The sequence below is a fragment of the Diabrotica virgifera genome, chromosome 8, assembly GCF_917563875.1.
Source record: "Diabrotica virgifera virgifera chromosome 8, PGI_DIABVI_V3a".
Classification (NCBI taxonomy): Eukaryota; Metazoa; Arthropoda; class Insecta; order Coleoptera; family Chrysomelidae; genus Diabrotica; species Diabrotica virgifera.
The window spans coordinates 146839551-146859498 of record NC_065450.1 but is presented as its reverse complement, the minus strand read 5'-3'; the positions used below and the strand labels follow the sequence as shown (position 1 = coordinate 146859498).

Sequence of the window (19948 nt, the reverse complement as noted above, 5' to 3'; positions counted from 1 at the left end):
ATACCTGATATCAATAAATTCCATTACTTGCGCTTATCGTTAAAAGGTCAAGCAGCGGATTTATTGAAATCGCTTGAAATATCAGCAAATAATTACAGTGTCGCATGGAATCTACTAGTTCAACGCTATGAAAATAAACCTCTATTAAAAAAGAACCATATAAAAGCCTTATTCGAGACAAAACCTGCTACAAAAGAATGCCATGTAGAATTAAGAAACATTCTAGATGGCATGAATCGGCATTTAAGAGCCTTAAAAGTCCTAGAAGAACCTGTAGATTCCTGGGACGCATTGATAATTCATTTATTCTCAATAAAGCTGGACTCAACAACTCGTCGTGAATGGGAGAGTGAATATGCCAAACATGACAAGGTAACTAGAGAAATATTTTGCAATTTTCTCTCTGAAAAATGCAGAATTTTGGAAACTTTAAATATTCAAAGTAATAAAGTCAAACAAAATGTAAAAAGCCTTTTTTCAAGTAATTCTCCAACTTGTTATTTTTGCAATAAAGAGCATACAATTTATAACTGTAAATCATTTATCGAGTTAAGTCCAAGGTCTAGACTAGCTGAGGTCAAAAAATTGAAACTTTGTGTCAATTGTCTGCGAAATAATCATTCAACTAACCAGTGTCGGTCTATGCATTGTCGAAAATGTGATAGTAATCACAACACCCTGTTACACTTTGGTGTCAATAATCAAGATAACAATCAAAATTTCAACTCGAATAATCCTGATACATCTAGAAGAAATACCTCGCAAAATAATCATAACTCCAATTTTAATGCTAACCATTCCACTGAAACTTCTGATTCTCCTGAAATTAGCTCAAATTGTTTAATTGCAGGTAATAATTCCCCAAGCATTGTTTTATTGTCAACTGCCCTGGTAGACATTTTTGATAATCATGGTAATGTATTTTCTTGTCGTATACTTCTTGATAGCGGCAGTGAGTCAAGTTTTATCTCTGAGGAAATGTGTAACAAGTTAAACGTAAATACAACTCCAATACAATGTTCTATTACAGGGGTTGGGCAAAAAACCACAAATATTCTAAAACAAACTGTTGTGTCGGTTCAAGCACGTCAAGTTCCGTTTAAAACAAGTTTCAAATGTTTAGTTATTCCTAAAATCACAAGCAGAATACCCTCAAACTTTATTAATACGTCAAGCCTAAAAATTCCTCATAATCTGATACTAGCAGACCCAACATTCAATGAACCCGGTCCAATCGACATTTTGATTGGTGCCGATAACTTCTGGGATCTGCTCATGGTAGGTCAGGTAAAACTTGGCAAGCATTTGCCTACATTGCAAAAAACTCAATTTGGTTGGATCGTCTCGGGAACTATACATTCACCCCAGTTCATACAACCTTCTAACATTTCTATCTTATGCAATCTAAGCACTTCTGATCAGGCTATTCATTCACAAATAGCTAAATTCTGGGAAATTGAAGAAATCAATGTTCCTAAATCCTCATCTTCAGATGACATTCTCTGTGAAGAACTCTTCAAAACTACTACAATTAGAAACTCGTTGGGTCAATTTATCGTCCAACTACCGTTTCAGAAACCGGTTTGCTCTCTTGGCGATTCAAAGGAAGTAGCAACCAAATTCTTATTCAATTTAGAGAAACGATTACAAAGAAATCCTGAACTAAAGTCTAACTATACAGATTTCTTAATCGAATACGAAGCCCTTGGTCACATGAGCAAGATAAATGACTCTGAATTATCAGATAAACCTTGCTATTATTTACCCCACCACGGCGTGGTAAAGGAGTCAAGTACTACTACTAAGTTAAGAGTCGTTTTCAATGGATCAGCTACAACAACTAGTGGCTTATCACTTAATGACATTTTAGTAGCCGGTCCAACTATTCAAGATGATCTATTTTCTATAGTTTTACGGGCAAGAAAACATAATATTATGCTGACCGGAGACATAACTAAAATGTACCGGCAAGTGTTGGTAGATTCATCACAACGCTCGCTACAACTTATTCTTTGGAGGCCTAATCCTGATTCAGAAATACATACGTATCAATTAAATACACTTACATACGGCACAGCACCTGCAGCCTTTCTGTCTACGAGATGCTTAAAGGAACTGTCAATACAATGTAAAGATACACATCCAGACATTAGCAGAATAATCGCAAAGGACTTTTACGTTGATGATCTTTGCACAGGGTGTTCATCAGTTGATGAGGCAATATATCTTAAACAAAAGCTTTCTGAAATTCTCATTTCTGGTGGCTTTCCACTCCGTAAATTCATGTGCAATGCACCAGAAGTACTTTGTGAACAATCTGAAGGAGATAATATCATATTAAATTTCGGTGAGGATTGCAATAACAAAACTTTAGGTCTTCTCTGGAACTCTCAATCTGACACACTACAATTTTCAATAAAATCTCCTTACAATTCATGTCCAACGAAACGAAAAATACTATCTTGTGTCTCTCAAATATTCGACCCATTAGGATTAGTTCAACCTGCAATAATCATAGCAAAATGCATTATTCAAAAATTGTGGCAACACAAACTTGATTGGGATGAATCAATCCCACAAGACCTTTATACTAGCTGGATTAAATTCCATAATCAACTTCAAGATTTAAATACATTAAAAATCCCTAGGCATGTTCTACCTAGCAATCCACTTCTATTAGAAATCCATGGCTTCTCTGACGCCAGTCAAATGGCATACGGTGCTTGTATATACATTCGATCCTTAGATTCAGAGGGTACTTATCATTGCCACTTACTTTGCTCTAAAACAAGAGTGGCTCCCCTCAAAACAATTACAATTCCTAGGCTCGAATTGTGTGCAGCCTTGTTGCTGGCAGAGTTGACTCAAAAGGTCATAATCTCTTTAGATCTTTCTATTACTCAAATCTTCTACTGGTGTGACTCAACTATAGTCTTATCATGGATCAAATCTCCTTCTACTCAATGGAAAATTTTTGTCGCTAATAGAGTGACACAAATATAATCATTAACAAATTCGGATTCTTGGAGATACGTCAATACTCATGAAAATCCAGCAGACTTGCTCTCTCGGGGTCTTAGCCCTACGTCTTTAATTGATCATTCTCTATGGTGGAATGGTCCTAAGTGGTTGCTGTATCCTGAAGAACAATGGCCCACTGGTGTTTCAAACACTATAGGTAATTCTGATCTACCTGAGAGGCGCAAAGAAAAATTAATTTCCTTTCAGTCTACAGTTACTGAAGGACTAGATCTTATCAACAGATTCTCTAGTCTTAACAAGCTTCAACGAGTCACTGCTTATTGTTATCGATTCTTTGATAATTGCCGTGTACCTAAGGCAAATAGAAAATCCGGAGCACTTGATGCTCAAGAACTTAATCATGCTCTAAATACTCTTATTAGAATTGTTCAAAGGCAAGAATTTTCGAATGAATATCTTGACTTATCAAAATCTAAACCTATTAACTCTAAAAGTAAGATTTTACGATTAGCCCCATTTTTAGATGACAAGGGCATAATTAGAGTTGGTGGCAGACTTAAACACTCCAAATTTGATTTTCAAAAGAAACATCCTGCAATAATACCCGGTAAACATGTACTTTCTAAATTAATTGTAAATCAAGAACATTTGCGCCTTCTTCATGCAGGGCCACAACTATTACTAGCCTCAATACGAGAACGGTTTTGGCCTACTTCTGGCAGAAACTTAATCAAACAAATTGTGAGGCAATGCTTACCTTGTTTTCGCTTTAGTGCTTCTCCCACTCCATATTTGATGGGAGATTTACCAGAGCATCGAGTAACGCCTCAACGGCCTTTCTATAATACAGGTACAGATTTTTGCGGACCCTTTTTATTAAAGGATCGACAAACTAGAAATTACAAAACAATTAAAGCTTACGTGTGTGTTTTTGTGTGTCTCTCAACGAGAGCGATGCATTTGGAACTTGTAAGCAGTCTTACTACAGACGCTCTTATTGCTACTCTTCGTAGGTTTTTCGCTAGAAGAGGTTTAAGCGCAAATATATATTCCGATCACGGCACCAACTTTGTTGGCGCTAAAAATGAGATTTATAAATTTCTACGCACGAGTGATAATGAAGTCAAATCTATTTTATATTCTGAAAACGTCAAATGGCATTTTATACCTCCTCATGCTCCTCATTTTGGTGGTATCTGGGAAGCGGGAGTCAAATCCACTAAATTTCATTTAAAGAGGGTACTCGGTCAAATCCCACTTTCTTACGAAGACTTCGTAACTGTTCTTCATCAAGTCGAAGCGTGTTTAAATTCCCGACCTTTATCCCAGATTTCCAATGATCCCAATGATCCACAGTCTTTGACACCTGCACATTTCCTAATTGGAGAACGCATTACTGCTTTACCTGACCATGACTATTTTACATTCAAAGAAAATTCGCTCAGCAAGTTTCAACGTCTTCAAAGAATCATCCAAAGTTTCTGGAAGCGATGGTCAAAGGAATATATTTCCGAACTCCAGCAACGGTCTAAATGGAAAAAGACCTACCCCACAATTTTGAAACCTGGACTCCTCGTCTTGGTTAAAGAAGATGGAATCCCGCCAATGAAATGGAAAATTGGCATAATTGAACTCATTCATCCTGGTGTTGATGGTATAGTCAGAGCTGTTACCATTAGAACTGGCTCCGCCGTATACAAACGACCCGCCATGAAGATCTGTGTACTTCCAGAGGATCTTCCCAATCATTAGTTGCTTGTTGAAGCCTACCAGCTGTCAAGGGGGCCGGTATGTTTAACTGTTCGATCACCCCCGTAGTACAAATATTTAAGATGCATACAAATATTTAAGATGCAACGGTAAACCATCTCCTCACCCCTCGCGGCCGTGCCGGCTCGTACCTGGTACCGACAGCTGCCAACCCCTAGCACCCGAGAGGACATCAGCCGAAGACATTCTTCATTCAACATTCAGATACATAACATGTACAATTTGTAAACTTTATTTATATTTAAATTCATTAAAAGTTTCTTATTCTAAAACATTTCTTATGTATAAAATTCGTACACTAGTAATGAGTTCCGTTTGCGTCCTGGTCCACGTTTATCTTCTATTACGAGTTGTAGAAACATCCTATTGTATAACTATGATTTTGTAGTTTCCGCTTTTCTACCGGTAAATGCTGCTTGTGTTTCAAGCCCTCATGTGTGTATATTTAGTTATGAGTTGCGTGTACCTCCTGGTCCACGTTTATTACGAGTTGTAGAAAGGCGTACGTAATGCATCCTATTATTATATAATAATGATCTTGTAGTTTCTGCTTTTTCATCATTTTAATGTTTTACTGCTGCGATTTTACCTTAAAGACCTGAAATCTACATAATAGTGTATTTGCCGGTAAATCATTTTTTTCAAACCTTCATGTGTATATTCTTAAGTTATGAGTGTCGTTTGCGTCCTGGTCCACGTTTATCTTCTATTACGAGCTGTAGAAACTCGTAATGAGTTGCGTTTGCGTCCTGGTCCACGTTTACCTTCTATTACGAGCTGTAGAAACTCGTACGTAATGCATCCTATTATATAACTGTAATTTTGTAGTTTCTGTATGTTTACCATTTTAATGTTTTATAATATTTTATATTTTACTGTTACAATTTTACCTCAGTTTTAGTTTTTTATCATTTCAATGTCATCTTTTATGATTTACTGTTGCAATTTTCCTCAGACCTGCAAGAGACAGCGTAGCTTGGTATTCGTTGCTATTCGTGTGTACATTCTTAAGTTATGACTTTCGTTTGTATCCTAGTCCACGTTTACCGTCTATTACGAGCTGTTAAAACTCGTATGTAATGTATCCTATTATATAGACATGATTTTGTAGCCGTGGCTTTTTATTACGTCAATGTCTTTTTTCATATTTTCACTGTTGCAATTTTATTATAATTTACTTCAAAATCATGTAATTTTTAATAATAGAATCTGCAATGTAGCAAATGAACTTACATTCGCAATTATTTCAGATGGATCTAAACAAACTAAACAAAGTTTCTGTTGTTAAGAAAGAAGTCAAACCGATTACAAAACTACAGCAACTGGAAGTTGACAAACCATATAAAATAATAAACAGTAAAATCGTCAACACTGCATTTGGCCAATCGGTGCTTCTAGAATTACCGAAGGAGCCTTCTACGAGGACAGACCTGCGCACACTATTCTACATTTTCCACTTAGTGTTGATCCAGGGTTTGCTATTGATGAACGTCCTCATAACCCTATATACATACCAGTAAGCAGCAGCATACGTGAAATTACCAAAATTACCGTTAGTGTAGTCGATCAAGAATTAAGACCACTCAACTTTAGAGGAGAGAAAAGTACTCTGCATTTGGATTTTAAGGAACGATAGATGGGTTTAGATATAAAACACAACTCTACACATCCATATTCATTAGTCTCACACGGATCCTGCATGGGACGTGACGTGTCTGCTGACAATAAAGTTTTTCTTGTTTCCATTGGATTACGGCTGAAGAATGCCAAAACGTCCCTATATTCGACGCCAGGTTCATCAGCAGGAACCACATATTTTCGGTCTTTACCAAAAACCCCGGTTCGACGATACTATTAGAAAAGAAGAATTTCGTACATATACACCTTACATCAAGTCATTTAATAATAGTGATGTTGTCGAGTTTATCATAAATCAATCAGATGCATTTTTTGCGATACACGACACACTTTTAGAAATTAAAGGAAGTATCAAGAAAGCTGGTAATGGAACTGTTTCTCTTGCACCGAATGCTGGATCCTTCTTGTTTGATACCTGTACATACATCCAAAGTTCACATGACATGGAAATAGTTCGAGATCCAGGTGTAGTCAGCACTATTCGCAGTTTGTTGTGTTATACACCTGAAGATTCCAAATTTCTCAGTACTGCAGGATGGAACTATCCGAATTATCCACATTTAACAGGGGACGCCTTTAGTTTACTGATTCCAATCAAACATATTTTCAACATTTTCAACGATTACACTAAATTAACCTATGGTCGTCAAGTGTTTCGCTTTGTTCGAGCGCGTAATGATAAAGATTGCATTGTTGTCCAAGAACCTACTGGTTCCACGACGGTAACAACAGTATCATTAACCATCGCCAGCATGGAACTCAAGGTCAATGTCTTTCCCAATGATGATGTGAAAATCGAATTAATGACTCCGATTAAGAATAATACACCGATAACCATACCTTTCCGTAAATGGGAGCTCAATGAACTACCTTCACTTACGGCAGGATCTCGACGAGAGATATGGAGTGTAAAGACAACTTCAGCTGTTGAACGTCCACGCTACGTTATTGTAGCTTTTCAAACTTCTAAACGAGATGATATTCACGCTGATCCGACGCTATTCGATCACATTAGAATGTCCAGCGTACGAGTGGTTATTAATGGTGACTATTGGCCTAACGAGAGAATGCAATTGGATTTCACAAAAAATGATTACGCTATAGCTCACTACAATTATACTGAATTCTTTCCCAGTTATGCTCGTTCGCTAACAAAACATCCCATCTTAGATTACTCTGCATTTAAAAGATATGCTTTGTTTGTTTTTGACTGTTCCAAGCAGGATGATACATCGTTTAGATCCGGAACTGTCGATGTTAAGTTGGAAATCGAAGCAGATGAAGGTTTTCCAGCAGGTACTCGAGCTTACTGTTTAATTGTTCACGACAGCCTACTCGAATACTTTCCACTAACTGAAGTTGTCAAAAATATAATTTAAATAGGACAATCTACAACTATGTCTTTCAGTATTGATCGCAACATCATGAGGATCGCATTAGTTGACATACAAGGATTCACCATAGATGGGTGGTTTGTACCCAAAGAGCTTACCATTGAAATTGGCCATAAACGATGTCATTACATATTTACGTCTCCACAACCGTTTGCTACATTGAGTAATAAAGATAAGAAGACTGTATCTTACTTGGAGAGACACCTGCACGGTCTTCGGTATTCCAATGGGGATGTTGAATATTCAAAAATAAATAAAATACTAGAATCTAAGTTGTTGTATGCAGCTGATTACATCTACGTTCGCGGAGAACAAAAAGTGGAATTTTTACAAAAGAAATGTCATATTTTTGGAGTTTTTCCCACCATTATTGATGTTTGTAAATTTGATGATACACCCCTTGATACTGGAAACTTTATTCAGAATGCCAATCCTTGTCACACAACTGGACTATTTTCCTGCACCGAGAGAAATGTGGATCACCTCCGCCAATGGTTTTGTGAAAAAATATTACCTATGTAAATTAGGTTTTTGAATAAAAGATTAAAAGTATTGTTTTAGTTTTATTTAAAAAAACACTGCCTTCCTTTTTTACATATTTATTTTAATGCAAGATGATTCGCATTTGCGACTTACAAAAAGTTTTATAATGATATTAACAGCTAGAAATACATTTATTACTAATATTATTGTTAACAGTATAATCGATGAACCATATTGGACGATGTCATCATCATTATTAGTTTTGCTCCATTTTGAATCACTTTCAGTGTTATTTGGGGATATTAACTTGATCTTGTAGAATGCTCCTCCCGACTTTGGTATCGTTTTGAAAAATACTGGAAGCTGGCCATAATTCACCACTTCATGATCCATTAGAGTCCATTCAGTTCGATTACAATCAGTTTTTACATCGTTAAAACATATCGCTATGTTCTTAACATTGTTTGGAACGTTTGTATAAAGGACATTGTTAACAATAGCTGTGAGAATGATAAACGATGCCGTTAATTGAGACATCTTGTTGGTTGAATTCTTTTTAATGGGTATTGTGTTTTTGATAGTTTTCTTGTAGACAAATGAAACTCTGCAAATCGTTTTTCAATTGCGGTTCTATCTTCGTACCACTGTATATCCGCTTTCAACTTTTGTATTTTTTCGCAAAACTCTACCAATCTACACTGCACGGAAGACATTGATGAAATGAAGCATCTTTTACTTAAACTAATATATAAATATACATATATATTAATTTTATATTTGTTTGAAATTTTCCTTAGTCCTGACCTGTTCCTAATAATAAAATATTTATGTGTTAAATAGTATGTGCATCTTAATTGGAATTTCCTATTAGCAAGCGTCATTATATTTTCTGCATCTGTTTATTACTAATTATACAATAAACGCAATCATTTTCTCTGAATTCTAAAACTGTATATGCATTAACGTATTACATCATTGGAATGTGGGTGTATCCCACAAACCATACATACTCATAGACGTTTCACGACCATGTTAATCTTTTGGATCGAATTAACGCCATCTCTTGATTGGAATGGGAACTAAATTGACAAATTTTAGTTATGTAGAAATTTCAAATTATAAATTTTGCGGGATTTTTGATGAAATTTCGCAGGAAATTAAAACAACAGAAAGACAATTCAATGTTTTACTGAAAACTTCAAATGTTCCAATTTGTTTTCAAAATGCTATAAACACTACTGCCATATGTCACGTGAAAGCACTGATGTGTAATATTGAGTTGAATGAAAATTTTTGAAAGAATCTTGTAGGATGATTGTTTAGATAAATACCTTATAATCTTTTACAAACTTCCAAAAATATATAGGCCCGAAATGTTGATGACACACTTGTCTATTGAAATAAACTGTTTCAGGATCTATTATATTGTTTTTTAAATGTGGAGAAACACAACACGGGATGATCAATGTAAACTAAAAATTCTACTCACAAAAACGGAGAGGAGGTTAATACAATTGATTAAAATTGTGATTAAATCTAATTAAAAACGTGACACCACTATAATAAAATATTTAAACCACAAACTGTAAAATAAAAAGTAAATAACAAATTAATCACCCCCTCATCTATGAAATTAATTTAATTGTCAACTGTCAGTTGTTAAATATGACAAGAGAATTGAATGACAGCGACATCTCTGGATTGGAATGGTAACTAATTTGCTGTCTTGACCTTGACAATTTACGTGAAACGTCTATGAGTATGTATGGTTTGTGGTGTATCCGGTTGGTGGTATTCGTTTGTATGAATAAAATGAAATTGCATCTTTTAACTAGGAATTTGCAAACCATTAAAAAGCACTTGCGGTTCACTCAATTCGTTGAAACGACACGTGCATAATATTATAGTTGCTGTTGCGTCAGCGTATTTCCCACATTGCAATATTAAATATATTTTTATTACTTGTAGGTACTCACGTAATCATTTTTCTTTGAATTCTAAAAGCACATTTGCAATGTAGAATGCAGGCGGGGTGTAATGCATTCGTTTGTATGAATAAAATGAAATTATAATACTAAAAGATATAATCGTTGCTTTTTGGCTTACCGACACCGTATCTACATTGTCTAATTTTGTTAATAAATATCTACGCCATACAATTTTTACCGCACACACCCCGGAGGCCCCAATCACGTTCACCCTATGACGATAGGGTGTATAACGACAGGGTTCTTCTTGTACCAGAGGCCTCAACGCCATCAAGCTGGCCGCCGATTATTCATTGCAACACGTATTTTCTACTTCTCACCCCTATAACGACAGGGTGTACTTCTTGTATAACGACAGGGTTCTTTTATAACGACAGGGTTCTTCTTGCACCAGAGGCCTCAACGCCATCAAGCTGGCCGCCGATTATTCATTGCAACACGTATTTTCTACTTCTCACCCCTATGACGACAGGGTGTACTTCTTGTATAACGACAGGGTTCTTTTATAACGACAGGGTGTACTTCTTCTTGTACATCACCAGAGGCTACTTCTACGGCCTCAACGCCATCCTAGCCATCAAGCTGGCCGCCATCTTGTATTTCAAATTCCCATAATCCTTCTACTTATTATTAATATATTTCACAATATACGATTTTAATTTTAATATGCAGTTACATCCTCCTAATTAAAAAATTATTTTTTGCAAATTTTTCTCAAATTACGGAGACCCAGCATCATTTTATTACAAATTATGATAACTATTTTATTATTAAATTAACGAAAAAACGTTATTCTTTATAAAAAGCTCTGCATTGTCTTAAAACCAAGATTCAATCGTAATATGTCACATTTTATCAACTTTATACGAGGTATGTCGAAAAACATGAATTTCGCTCAAGAGTAAAGTACCTTGATATTTTACAATTTTTCAACTGGAATGATATAATTGCATATTTAAACATAGTTTTTAATTGCGATCAACTTTTTATAATAAAATTTTTCAATATTGTAAAATATAAAGGTACTTTACTATTAAGCAAAATTAATATTTTTTGACATACCTCGTATAAAATCCATAAAATTGAATATCTGATAATTGCAACTTGATTTTATACCATGCAGAGCATTTTATGAAGAATAACTTTATTTTTCGTAAAATTGATAATAAAAAAGTTTCCCATAGGTTCCAAGTAAAGCAAACACACTGTTACACTAAAAACGTTATCGGTGACTAGGTGGTCGGTCATCCAGATTTCAAGCTGTGCTTGGTATAACGGGGAAATCTCACGACGAGGTTGAAGTGCGTGTTGATGCGAGCTTCAAGTGTTTAAAAATTTAGACGTCGGCAAAGAGAGATATAATGTATATAATAGATAAAAAAAAGAAAGAGAACGCAGTTACCACCCTACAAGACCGTAAAATTAGTAATATTTACTTTGTGATAAAATGGACCAAAGCATATGTCCCGAAGAATAAAGACAACCAAGAATGTTACACCCCCCAGTGATGGCGGTAAAAATATTAGTAGGTTGGTTAATTCTCACAATGATAAAAATTAAAACAAAACGTAGTTTGACCATAAAATTACCACGACATTGATCGTACCCTCGGTTGGCCAGTTGACAGATATTGAAGCGTGTCTCTTTTCACAGGACAATAAATTTTAGCATTTGGTGTTATCTTAATGGTCATAAATACCAAATTTTGACAGAAATTTCTATATTTCACATTGCGTTTAATCTTTTTCACGTTGGTTTGAATTCCGTCTTCAGCTTTTATCTTTTTCTGTTACATTTTTCTATTTCAATCAGAATGTAGCGCCACGTTCCGTCAGCTTTCTGCTTAAAGCAGAACTACATGACAATTTTAAAAACACTCTCTAAAATAATATCAACTTCCACAGGTCGTGAGGGGAGAATGACAGCTAATAATTTAAAAAGTAAATGGAACAGTTTGAAGTGGTCTTCCTTTTACAAAATAAAGTTTTGGAATCTATAAATCTAGCTGTCACTCTTTTGCAGTCCAAAAATATGGATCATCAGGTAGATATATAATAATAAAATTGTAGATATATTTGCTGATAGTAGTGCACGAAGAAAGTTGTTCATCTCATAGAATAATACCTACTATGTAATAATGTAATCTTTTATTAATTTTTGTTCTATTTTATTCTATAAATTGTATACTAATAAAGATGAGAAATGTAAGTTGTTATGAACAGTGAATTATTACGCTAACACAAATAAGTTATTGTTACACAAGTCGTATTTAGTAATGTTTAAAGGGGCCCCATTTCCAATTTTGCGGTGGGCCCCGACGGATTTTGTTACGCCACTGGTTTCTTTTGTCTACATTTTGGTTAAATGCCTACATTTTGTATAACACGTGCAGGGCCCCCGCAAGGCTGATTGGCGCCCGCGTGCGGGACATATTTTAGCGCCCTTTAAATCTACTATACAGGGTGAGTGGGGAGGAACGCACCAAACTTTATGACTGTATAATATACGTAAAAATAATCAAAAATAACTCATATGTTGTTATTCGATTTTTATTTGTTTCCGATATACGGGGTGTTAAAATTTTTCTTACAAACTGACGATTTATTTATTGCTCTAAAACCGGTTGAGGTGTGAAAATGAAATTTGGTGGGTTTTAACATAGTTGGTGAACATGTTTTGACACACAATTAAGAATTTTATATTCACCATTAAATAGTCTAAATTTTTTTAAAAAAAAATATTACGCTACTGAAGTATTTCAAATTAAAAATTATTTTTTAATTCTCTGTTCAATTTCTGACAAACAATCTATCTTCATGTTTGTTCATACGACGCTTCGTTTTCATGCAAACAATAAAATATCTTAACGCTTACAAAGTATTCGAAATAATTTCAGTAGCGTACCATTTTTATCCATTTAAAAAAACATAAGTTTGGTCTGCCACTGTGTTATCGAACACCCTGTAACATTCTAACTAATTTTGTACTGTGAAGCTCAAAGGTGGCTAAAATTTTTGTTATTAACTTTTATTGCTATCTATTACTATAGCGGAGCTATTGAGCTTTACCCTACTAATGAATCACCCTGTATATTTGGGTGTGATACAGAGATAGTTTATTATTTTTTATTTTGTAATATTGACGATTTATGTAATTTCAGTAAACTGTATTTGTTGTTGGTTTTTTCTTGCTCTTTGTAAGCTTTGCCCATAAAATTGTAAAATTTTCAGTGACAATGAAGTACATATATTTCTATTCTCTTCTATACAAGCGCTTTTGCTGCTTTTGTTAAAATTTTTTTTAGCACTGTCCCTTATGATTAATTATTTATATGGGAAATAAGCCACAATTAAAATGAAAAAAATAATTTTATTAACGTTTCGACGCCCAAATCGGGTGCCGTTGTCAAAATACAAAATATTACTAAATAAACAAAAATGTTGTTGCTAAGCAAAAAAATTCTTCTAATAATTTATTTAATCTGACTCATTTATATTGGCAATTTAGACATATATTATACATTTTAAAGTAGAAGACTTTAAAATGATATTGCCAATATTTATGAGTTGCGTTCCTGGGACGACTTACTGAAAGATAGTTCATTCGATTACATGAAATCAACCCCAACTCAAGAATATCCGTCACAAAAAAATTATAGCATGTGATCTGTCTTTAAAAAGACAACCAAATGCAACGACAGTAAAATTCTCGCGTTAGAGACTTCATAGTAAATCACAAGGGAAAACCAGGAAAAAACCCTGTTGTGGTATTATAATATCACCCTGTACAAAATATGTTTAAAACTCATTCAAAGTCATTAATCCATGTAGTATCTGTTCTTGTATCAATAACCGCAAGTAACATTGAATTGTCATGTTTTGTTATTATTTAAATGTGTATATAAACATTAACTCGGTGGAGAAAGATTATTGCACTCAGTATTTAATTGTTGTAGTAGGTCGCTACTGATATATGTAAACAGATTGTTATGGTTAGTCATTGATGGAGTTGAGTGTAAATAATATAATGTATTTGAACTAAGAAGAGAGTTTTAATTAATTACGACCTAGAAGGCAGGAACATAACACTATTTATTACATGGCTGATCCTGCAGACTAGTGGAGAATCTTCTGTAAGGAACAAAGATGGCGGCACCAGCTTGGAAGTATAGACGGCGAAAACAGACCAGGACAGGAAGAATGCAGAGAACCCAGTGAAAAAAAGACACAAGTGATAAAATGTAAGTAAGAATGTCTATCTTTATTAAAAATGCTTCCCTCGTTTTTATATTATTATTGAACATTGAATATTTATCTTTGCTGATTTTTTAATAATTTATGAAGTATCGATTTTTTTTTAAGAATATCTATAAATTTTGAAATATGAAGTGATTTTCGAATTGAATATTTTTATCGAAGTTTATTATATATGTTATTATTGAATTTTTACCGAATTTTGAATTTTTATTTAATTTATTTGAAAAATCTATCCGATTTCGATTTTTAGTACGGTTATTTTTGAATATTTTATGGAATATCGAATTTTTTTTCAAAAATGTCTATCGAATTTTGAGATATGAACTGATTTTGAATATTTTTATCTAACTTTTGCATATGCTATTTTTGAATTTTGAATTGAATTTGTATCGAATATGTATACTATTATTGAATTTTTATTAGCCATTTTGTTTTATTATTGATATTTATTGATTATATAGATACATTTTCATCGATTTTGTGTTAAATTTTGCATGATATGAACCTGAATTAATATTTTTTGAGTGATAAATGATATTTTTTTAATGAATAATGATTAGTGATGATATACGTTGATAAACATTGCTATAAGCAAGAGATTTATTTTTAACGAACCGACCTGATGCGTCGAGATAAGGAATTTGGAGAAGAACTATATAGATAAGAAGAAGAACTAACAATAGTATTAGCTAAATATTATGAGACAACTTGAGACAATAAGAAACCCACTGCTCTTGTCAAATTAGGAAGGTACTAATGATTTATAGAAGCTTGAACGCTTATTAGAGACCCACTCTGTGTTTTGAGAGTACCTATTTTATTCATGATTATTCGTGAATAAACAACGGCCTCAAAGCAAGGGATTGAGGTTGTGATATTTTTAGAAGAATTTGAACCGCATAAAATACCTATTTCGTGTTTTGAGTTAACTATACCTATACCACCTAAATGGTGCGTACAGATCAGGGCGAAAATTCGGGTTAATATTGGCGGAGAACTAAGACATCCGAGTGAAACCTCTTTTATTAAGGTAAAACGAAGGTATCGGAGCTAGTATATGAAGTGATGATTATGATGTTATATGAAATGATATATGAGATAAATGATATATGATTGTTATATGAAATATGTATATGAAGATGAATTATGTACACTGTAGAAGTGTTATGTGGAGAAAAATGAAGAAATATAGTTATAGTACCAGACAAGAAGAAGAGAGAGAGAAAAAAATAATTTTATTAAAATATGTGGGAAAAATGGAAGAAGGAACATAAAATTTGTCAGAAATGTCAAAATAAAGCAGAATTAAGAATAATATCAAATAAGTAGCTAATCATTGAATTATGTCTAAGAATTAAAGTTGTAAATTTTTTCTTCTAAAGTAATGTTAATTATAAATAACTTATTTTTAAATGTAGATAATGAATTCAGGTTAAATTTTCGCGGAAAATGGAAGTGTTTGAATTAAGGATAGACAATATCTTGCAATAAGTGTTAGTAGATAGTAAGTAAAGGGACGCAAAAAGTGAAGTTCTTAGAGAGATTAAATCTTTATTATAGCTACAAAAGAGTTATTAGAAGTTTTTAGAGAAATATTAGAAATTTTTAGAGAGATTACATTTTTATTATAGGTACAATATTTTAAAGTTAGTAAGGCGTATATAAATAAATCAAAATAAGACTGAAATAATAAGATGAAATAGTAAAGTAACGTTAAATTCTTTTTTTTATATACCATTTAATAGAAGTTTAGGTAATATTTAGCTTAGCTTAGGAAGTATTAAAGTCGAGATTTTATTACAATTAGATTAGTTACGGCTTATAGGCACTAAAAGACTATTTAAAAGTTAGGATCAATTTCATTCACTGTGGACACTGTTTTGATGAAGTGAATTAGTGAACGAAAAAAAAAAGGACGAAAAGACACGACGTGAAAGTACGTGAACTAGTAATAGGTTATAAAATACCAGTTTTAGTATAGGGAAAATATGAACTTTTGTGTAAAATAGGAAAAAGAATATACATGTTTAGGGAAAAATCGATTGATCTGAAACGTACCATGTTATAGTTAGTTAGGATAGTTAGGAAATTTAATTTTTGAAAATAGTATTAGGTAATCATAAACACTCTGTGAAAGGGAAAGAGGGATATACACTCAGATATTCTTCTTCTCTTCTTAGGACTTTCTTTTTTTTAAAAAACGGCGATGATAGACAATCAATCTTATTTTAAAAATATGTAATTTTAACAAAACGGGGAGGTGTGGTATTATAATATCACCCTGTACAAAATATGTTTAAAACTCATTCAAAGTCATTAATCCATGTAGTATCTGTTCTTGTATCAATAACCGCAAGTAACATTGAATTGTCATGTTTTGTTATTATTTAAATGTGTATATAAACATTAACTCGGTGGAGAAAGATTATTGTACTCAGTATTTAATTGTTGTAGTAGGTCGCTACTGATATATGTAAACAGATTGTTATGGTTAGTCATTGATGGAGTTGAGTGTAAATAATATAATGTATTTGAACTAAGAAGAGAGTTTTAATTAATTACGACCTAGAAGGCAGGAACATAACACTATTTATTACACTGTGATACTATCCCGACATCGTAAGTATTTGGTCTTACATTTAATTTACTCTCAAAAAATAATACCAAATTCTGACTTGTAACATGTTTAAATTTTAAATAATATTTGGAATTTGCGACATAATTGGTTTCATTTAGCAGAATTAGAGCCGCTTCTTTGATTTTTCTCTTTTTACTATCTGATTCTTTCAGGACTATACTTGAATCTCTCCACTGAAGCGGCTCTAATTCTGCTAAATGAAACCAATTGTGTCGCAAATTCCTCGGTAGAATGTAGTAGGATGTGGTTGCCCATACTGAAAGAGGAAGTCAACAGAAAGAAAATACCAAGATTAGTAAGTCAATAACATCGAGCTGGTACATATTTTATATTTTAGTATTACTTATATATCTAGTATTATTAATATTATTTAAAATTTAAACATGTTACAAGTCAGAATTTGGTATTATTTTTTGAGAGTAAATTAAATGTAAGACCAAATACTTACGATGTCGGGATAGTATCACAGGGTTTTTTCCTGGTTTTCCCTTGTGATTTACTATGAAGTCTCTAACGCGAGAATTTTACTGTCGTTGCATTTGGTTGTCTTTTTAAAGACAGATCACATGCTATAATTTTTTTGTGACGGATATTCTTGAGTTGGGGTTGATTTCATGTAATCGAATGAACTATCTTTCAGTAAGTCGTCCCAGGAACGCAACTCATAAATATTGGCAATATCATTTTAAAGTCTTCTACTTTAAAATGTATAATATATGTCTAAATTGCCAATATAAATGAGTCAGATTAAATAAATTATTAGAAGATTTTTTTTTGCTTAGCAACAACATTTTTGTTTATTTAGTAATATTTTGTATTTTGACAACGGCACCCGATTTGGGCGTCGAAACGTTAATAAAATTATTTTTTTCATTTTAATTGTGGCTTATTTCCCATATAAATAATTAATCATAAAAATGCCACAAGGAAATAGCTTCAGAACAACACTGTCCCTTATCAATCGTGTAAAAGGGCCTCGCGAAAAACTTTGATAGGGGGCCCCTGTGGGGCTAGCTATGCCACTGACAAGGTGATTAATCAATAACTACGTGGTAAAGAAAACGTACCATGTATATTTTCTCGTATTTAGATTCCCCTCATACCAATCTATGATCGGTTTGTCAAAAAATTCGAAGTTTATGTTAATATTTTTTGACAAAACTCGTACATGACTGAAGAAATTTAACATTTGATGATTATCTTTTAGGTTTGAGATCGTGCAGAACTTTTTATAAAGAATAACTTTTTTTCATAAAACTAAAAATAAAAAAGTGTTCCATATGACCATATGGTGCCTTAATTGGACACCCTGTATATATACGAACCTAATCCGCACGGGAGACAACTGTATTCTCTTCACTTTCTCCTATTTTCGATACAAACATGTTTTTTTTAATATTTAATTGGCATTAGCAAATGCAAACATCTTGACGTCAATGAATTTCATTAAAAATATGCGAGCTTGTCTAGGTTTTGCTAATAAAAAATACTAAAATATAAATAAGCTGCTTGCATTCAAAACTGCTGTGGTTAAGGTCACCACCTTGACATTTTCCTGTGACATTTTAATATTATTTTAAGCGGGGCATTCACGTTCCGATTTGTGGTCCCTTTAGTGGTCTAGCTTTCGTAATTGGATCTCAAATCTGACCGTAAATGGGCTAGCTGGATTAGTGGTACATACATCTAGTGGTATGAATCGGACCATTTTGAGGGACCACTCGAAGATCCAACTTCCGAATGGCAACGAAGTGGGAGGTGGGTAATGTTGGAAGGTGAATAAAAAAATTTTTAAACCAATCTGGTGGAATCTTGCAAGTTTTGTATATACATATTTATTATTGAAGATTTTTGCTAAAGATCTAAGAAACATTAATAGAAAGAGAACCCTAACAAAGAGGCCATGTTTTAAAACAAACAATTCAAATAAAAGTAGATATACTGATTTTATTTTTAATAATTTTTAAAATAAGATACCTAATTACTTCGGACAAACTGGATGAGACTTGTAGGTCTATGTGTGAGACCAAACAAGACGAAATTAAACTCGATATACAGGGTGTTTCGTTAACAAATGTCCATATCGTAACTGGAGAAACCTTAGCACAAAATACGAAGATTTGACCCAAAACACTAAAAATATTCTTCCTTACCGAGATACAGAGTGTTTTATTACACATATTCTAAAAATGATTTTAGCCCATATTGTTCAAGCACCTTTTAATACTTTTTGTTCAAACTTGACACAGTTTACACATAATAGGGTACCTTAACTAGTCTTAAAAGATAGTTTTCCGCTGTTACCAGAGGCGTGCTGTAGGGGTATATACTTCATTTTCGCCCCTTTTCCCCTCACCGTCTACGCCACTGTCGTACCTAATAATCATTTCAGCATGTTTTTTTTATTCCTTGTTACTTTTTACATAAATATCATCCTTGTGTCTCATTGCGATAAAGTAAGTAGTTTTCAAGTTATTTGCGTTTAAAGATAATGGATTCCATAAGACTATATACTTTAAACTACATTCAATAAGATTATGTGTTTAAAATACATAATCTTATTGAATCCATTACATTAAAACGCAAATAACTTGAAAACTACTTACTCTATCGGATTGAGACAAAGGATGATATTTACGTAAAAAGTAACGAAGAATCAAAAAACATGCTGAATGGACTTAAAGTAATGAACGTAGAATAAATATATGGTTACAAACAGCTAGGTGGATTTGTTGCCACATAATCAGAATGACTTAAAAAATATTAATCGAAAGAGTGTTACTTGAGGGAGAAAACAAA

The 19948-nt window shown here is 33.3% G+C and overlaps 1 protein-coding gene across 2 annotated transcripts in view; it reads left to right on the top strand.

The window, feature by feature from the left end:
* LOC126889765 (protein PF3D7_1417600-like) overlaps nucleotides 1-19948 on the top strand; it is a 67200-nt gene that overhangs the window by 31532 nt on the left and 15720 nt on the right. The window contains exon 2 of one of the 2 annotated variants that reach the window (XM_050658346.1): nucleotides 12160-12298. The exons of the other annotated variant lie outside the window; for it this stretch is intronic. Coding sequence (XP_050514303.1) covers nucleotides 12200-12298 — 99 coding nt within the window. The 5' untranslated portion in view covers nucleotides 12160-12199. The remainder of the gene's footprint in view (nucleotides 1-12159; nucleotides 12299-19948) is intronic. 2 annotated transcript variants of the gene reach the window in all.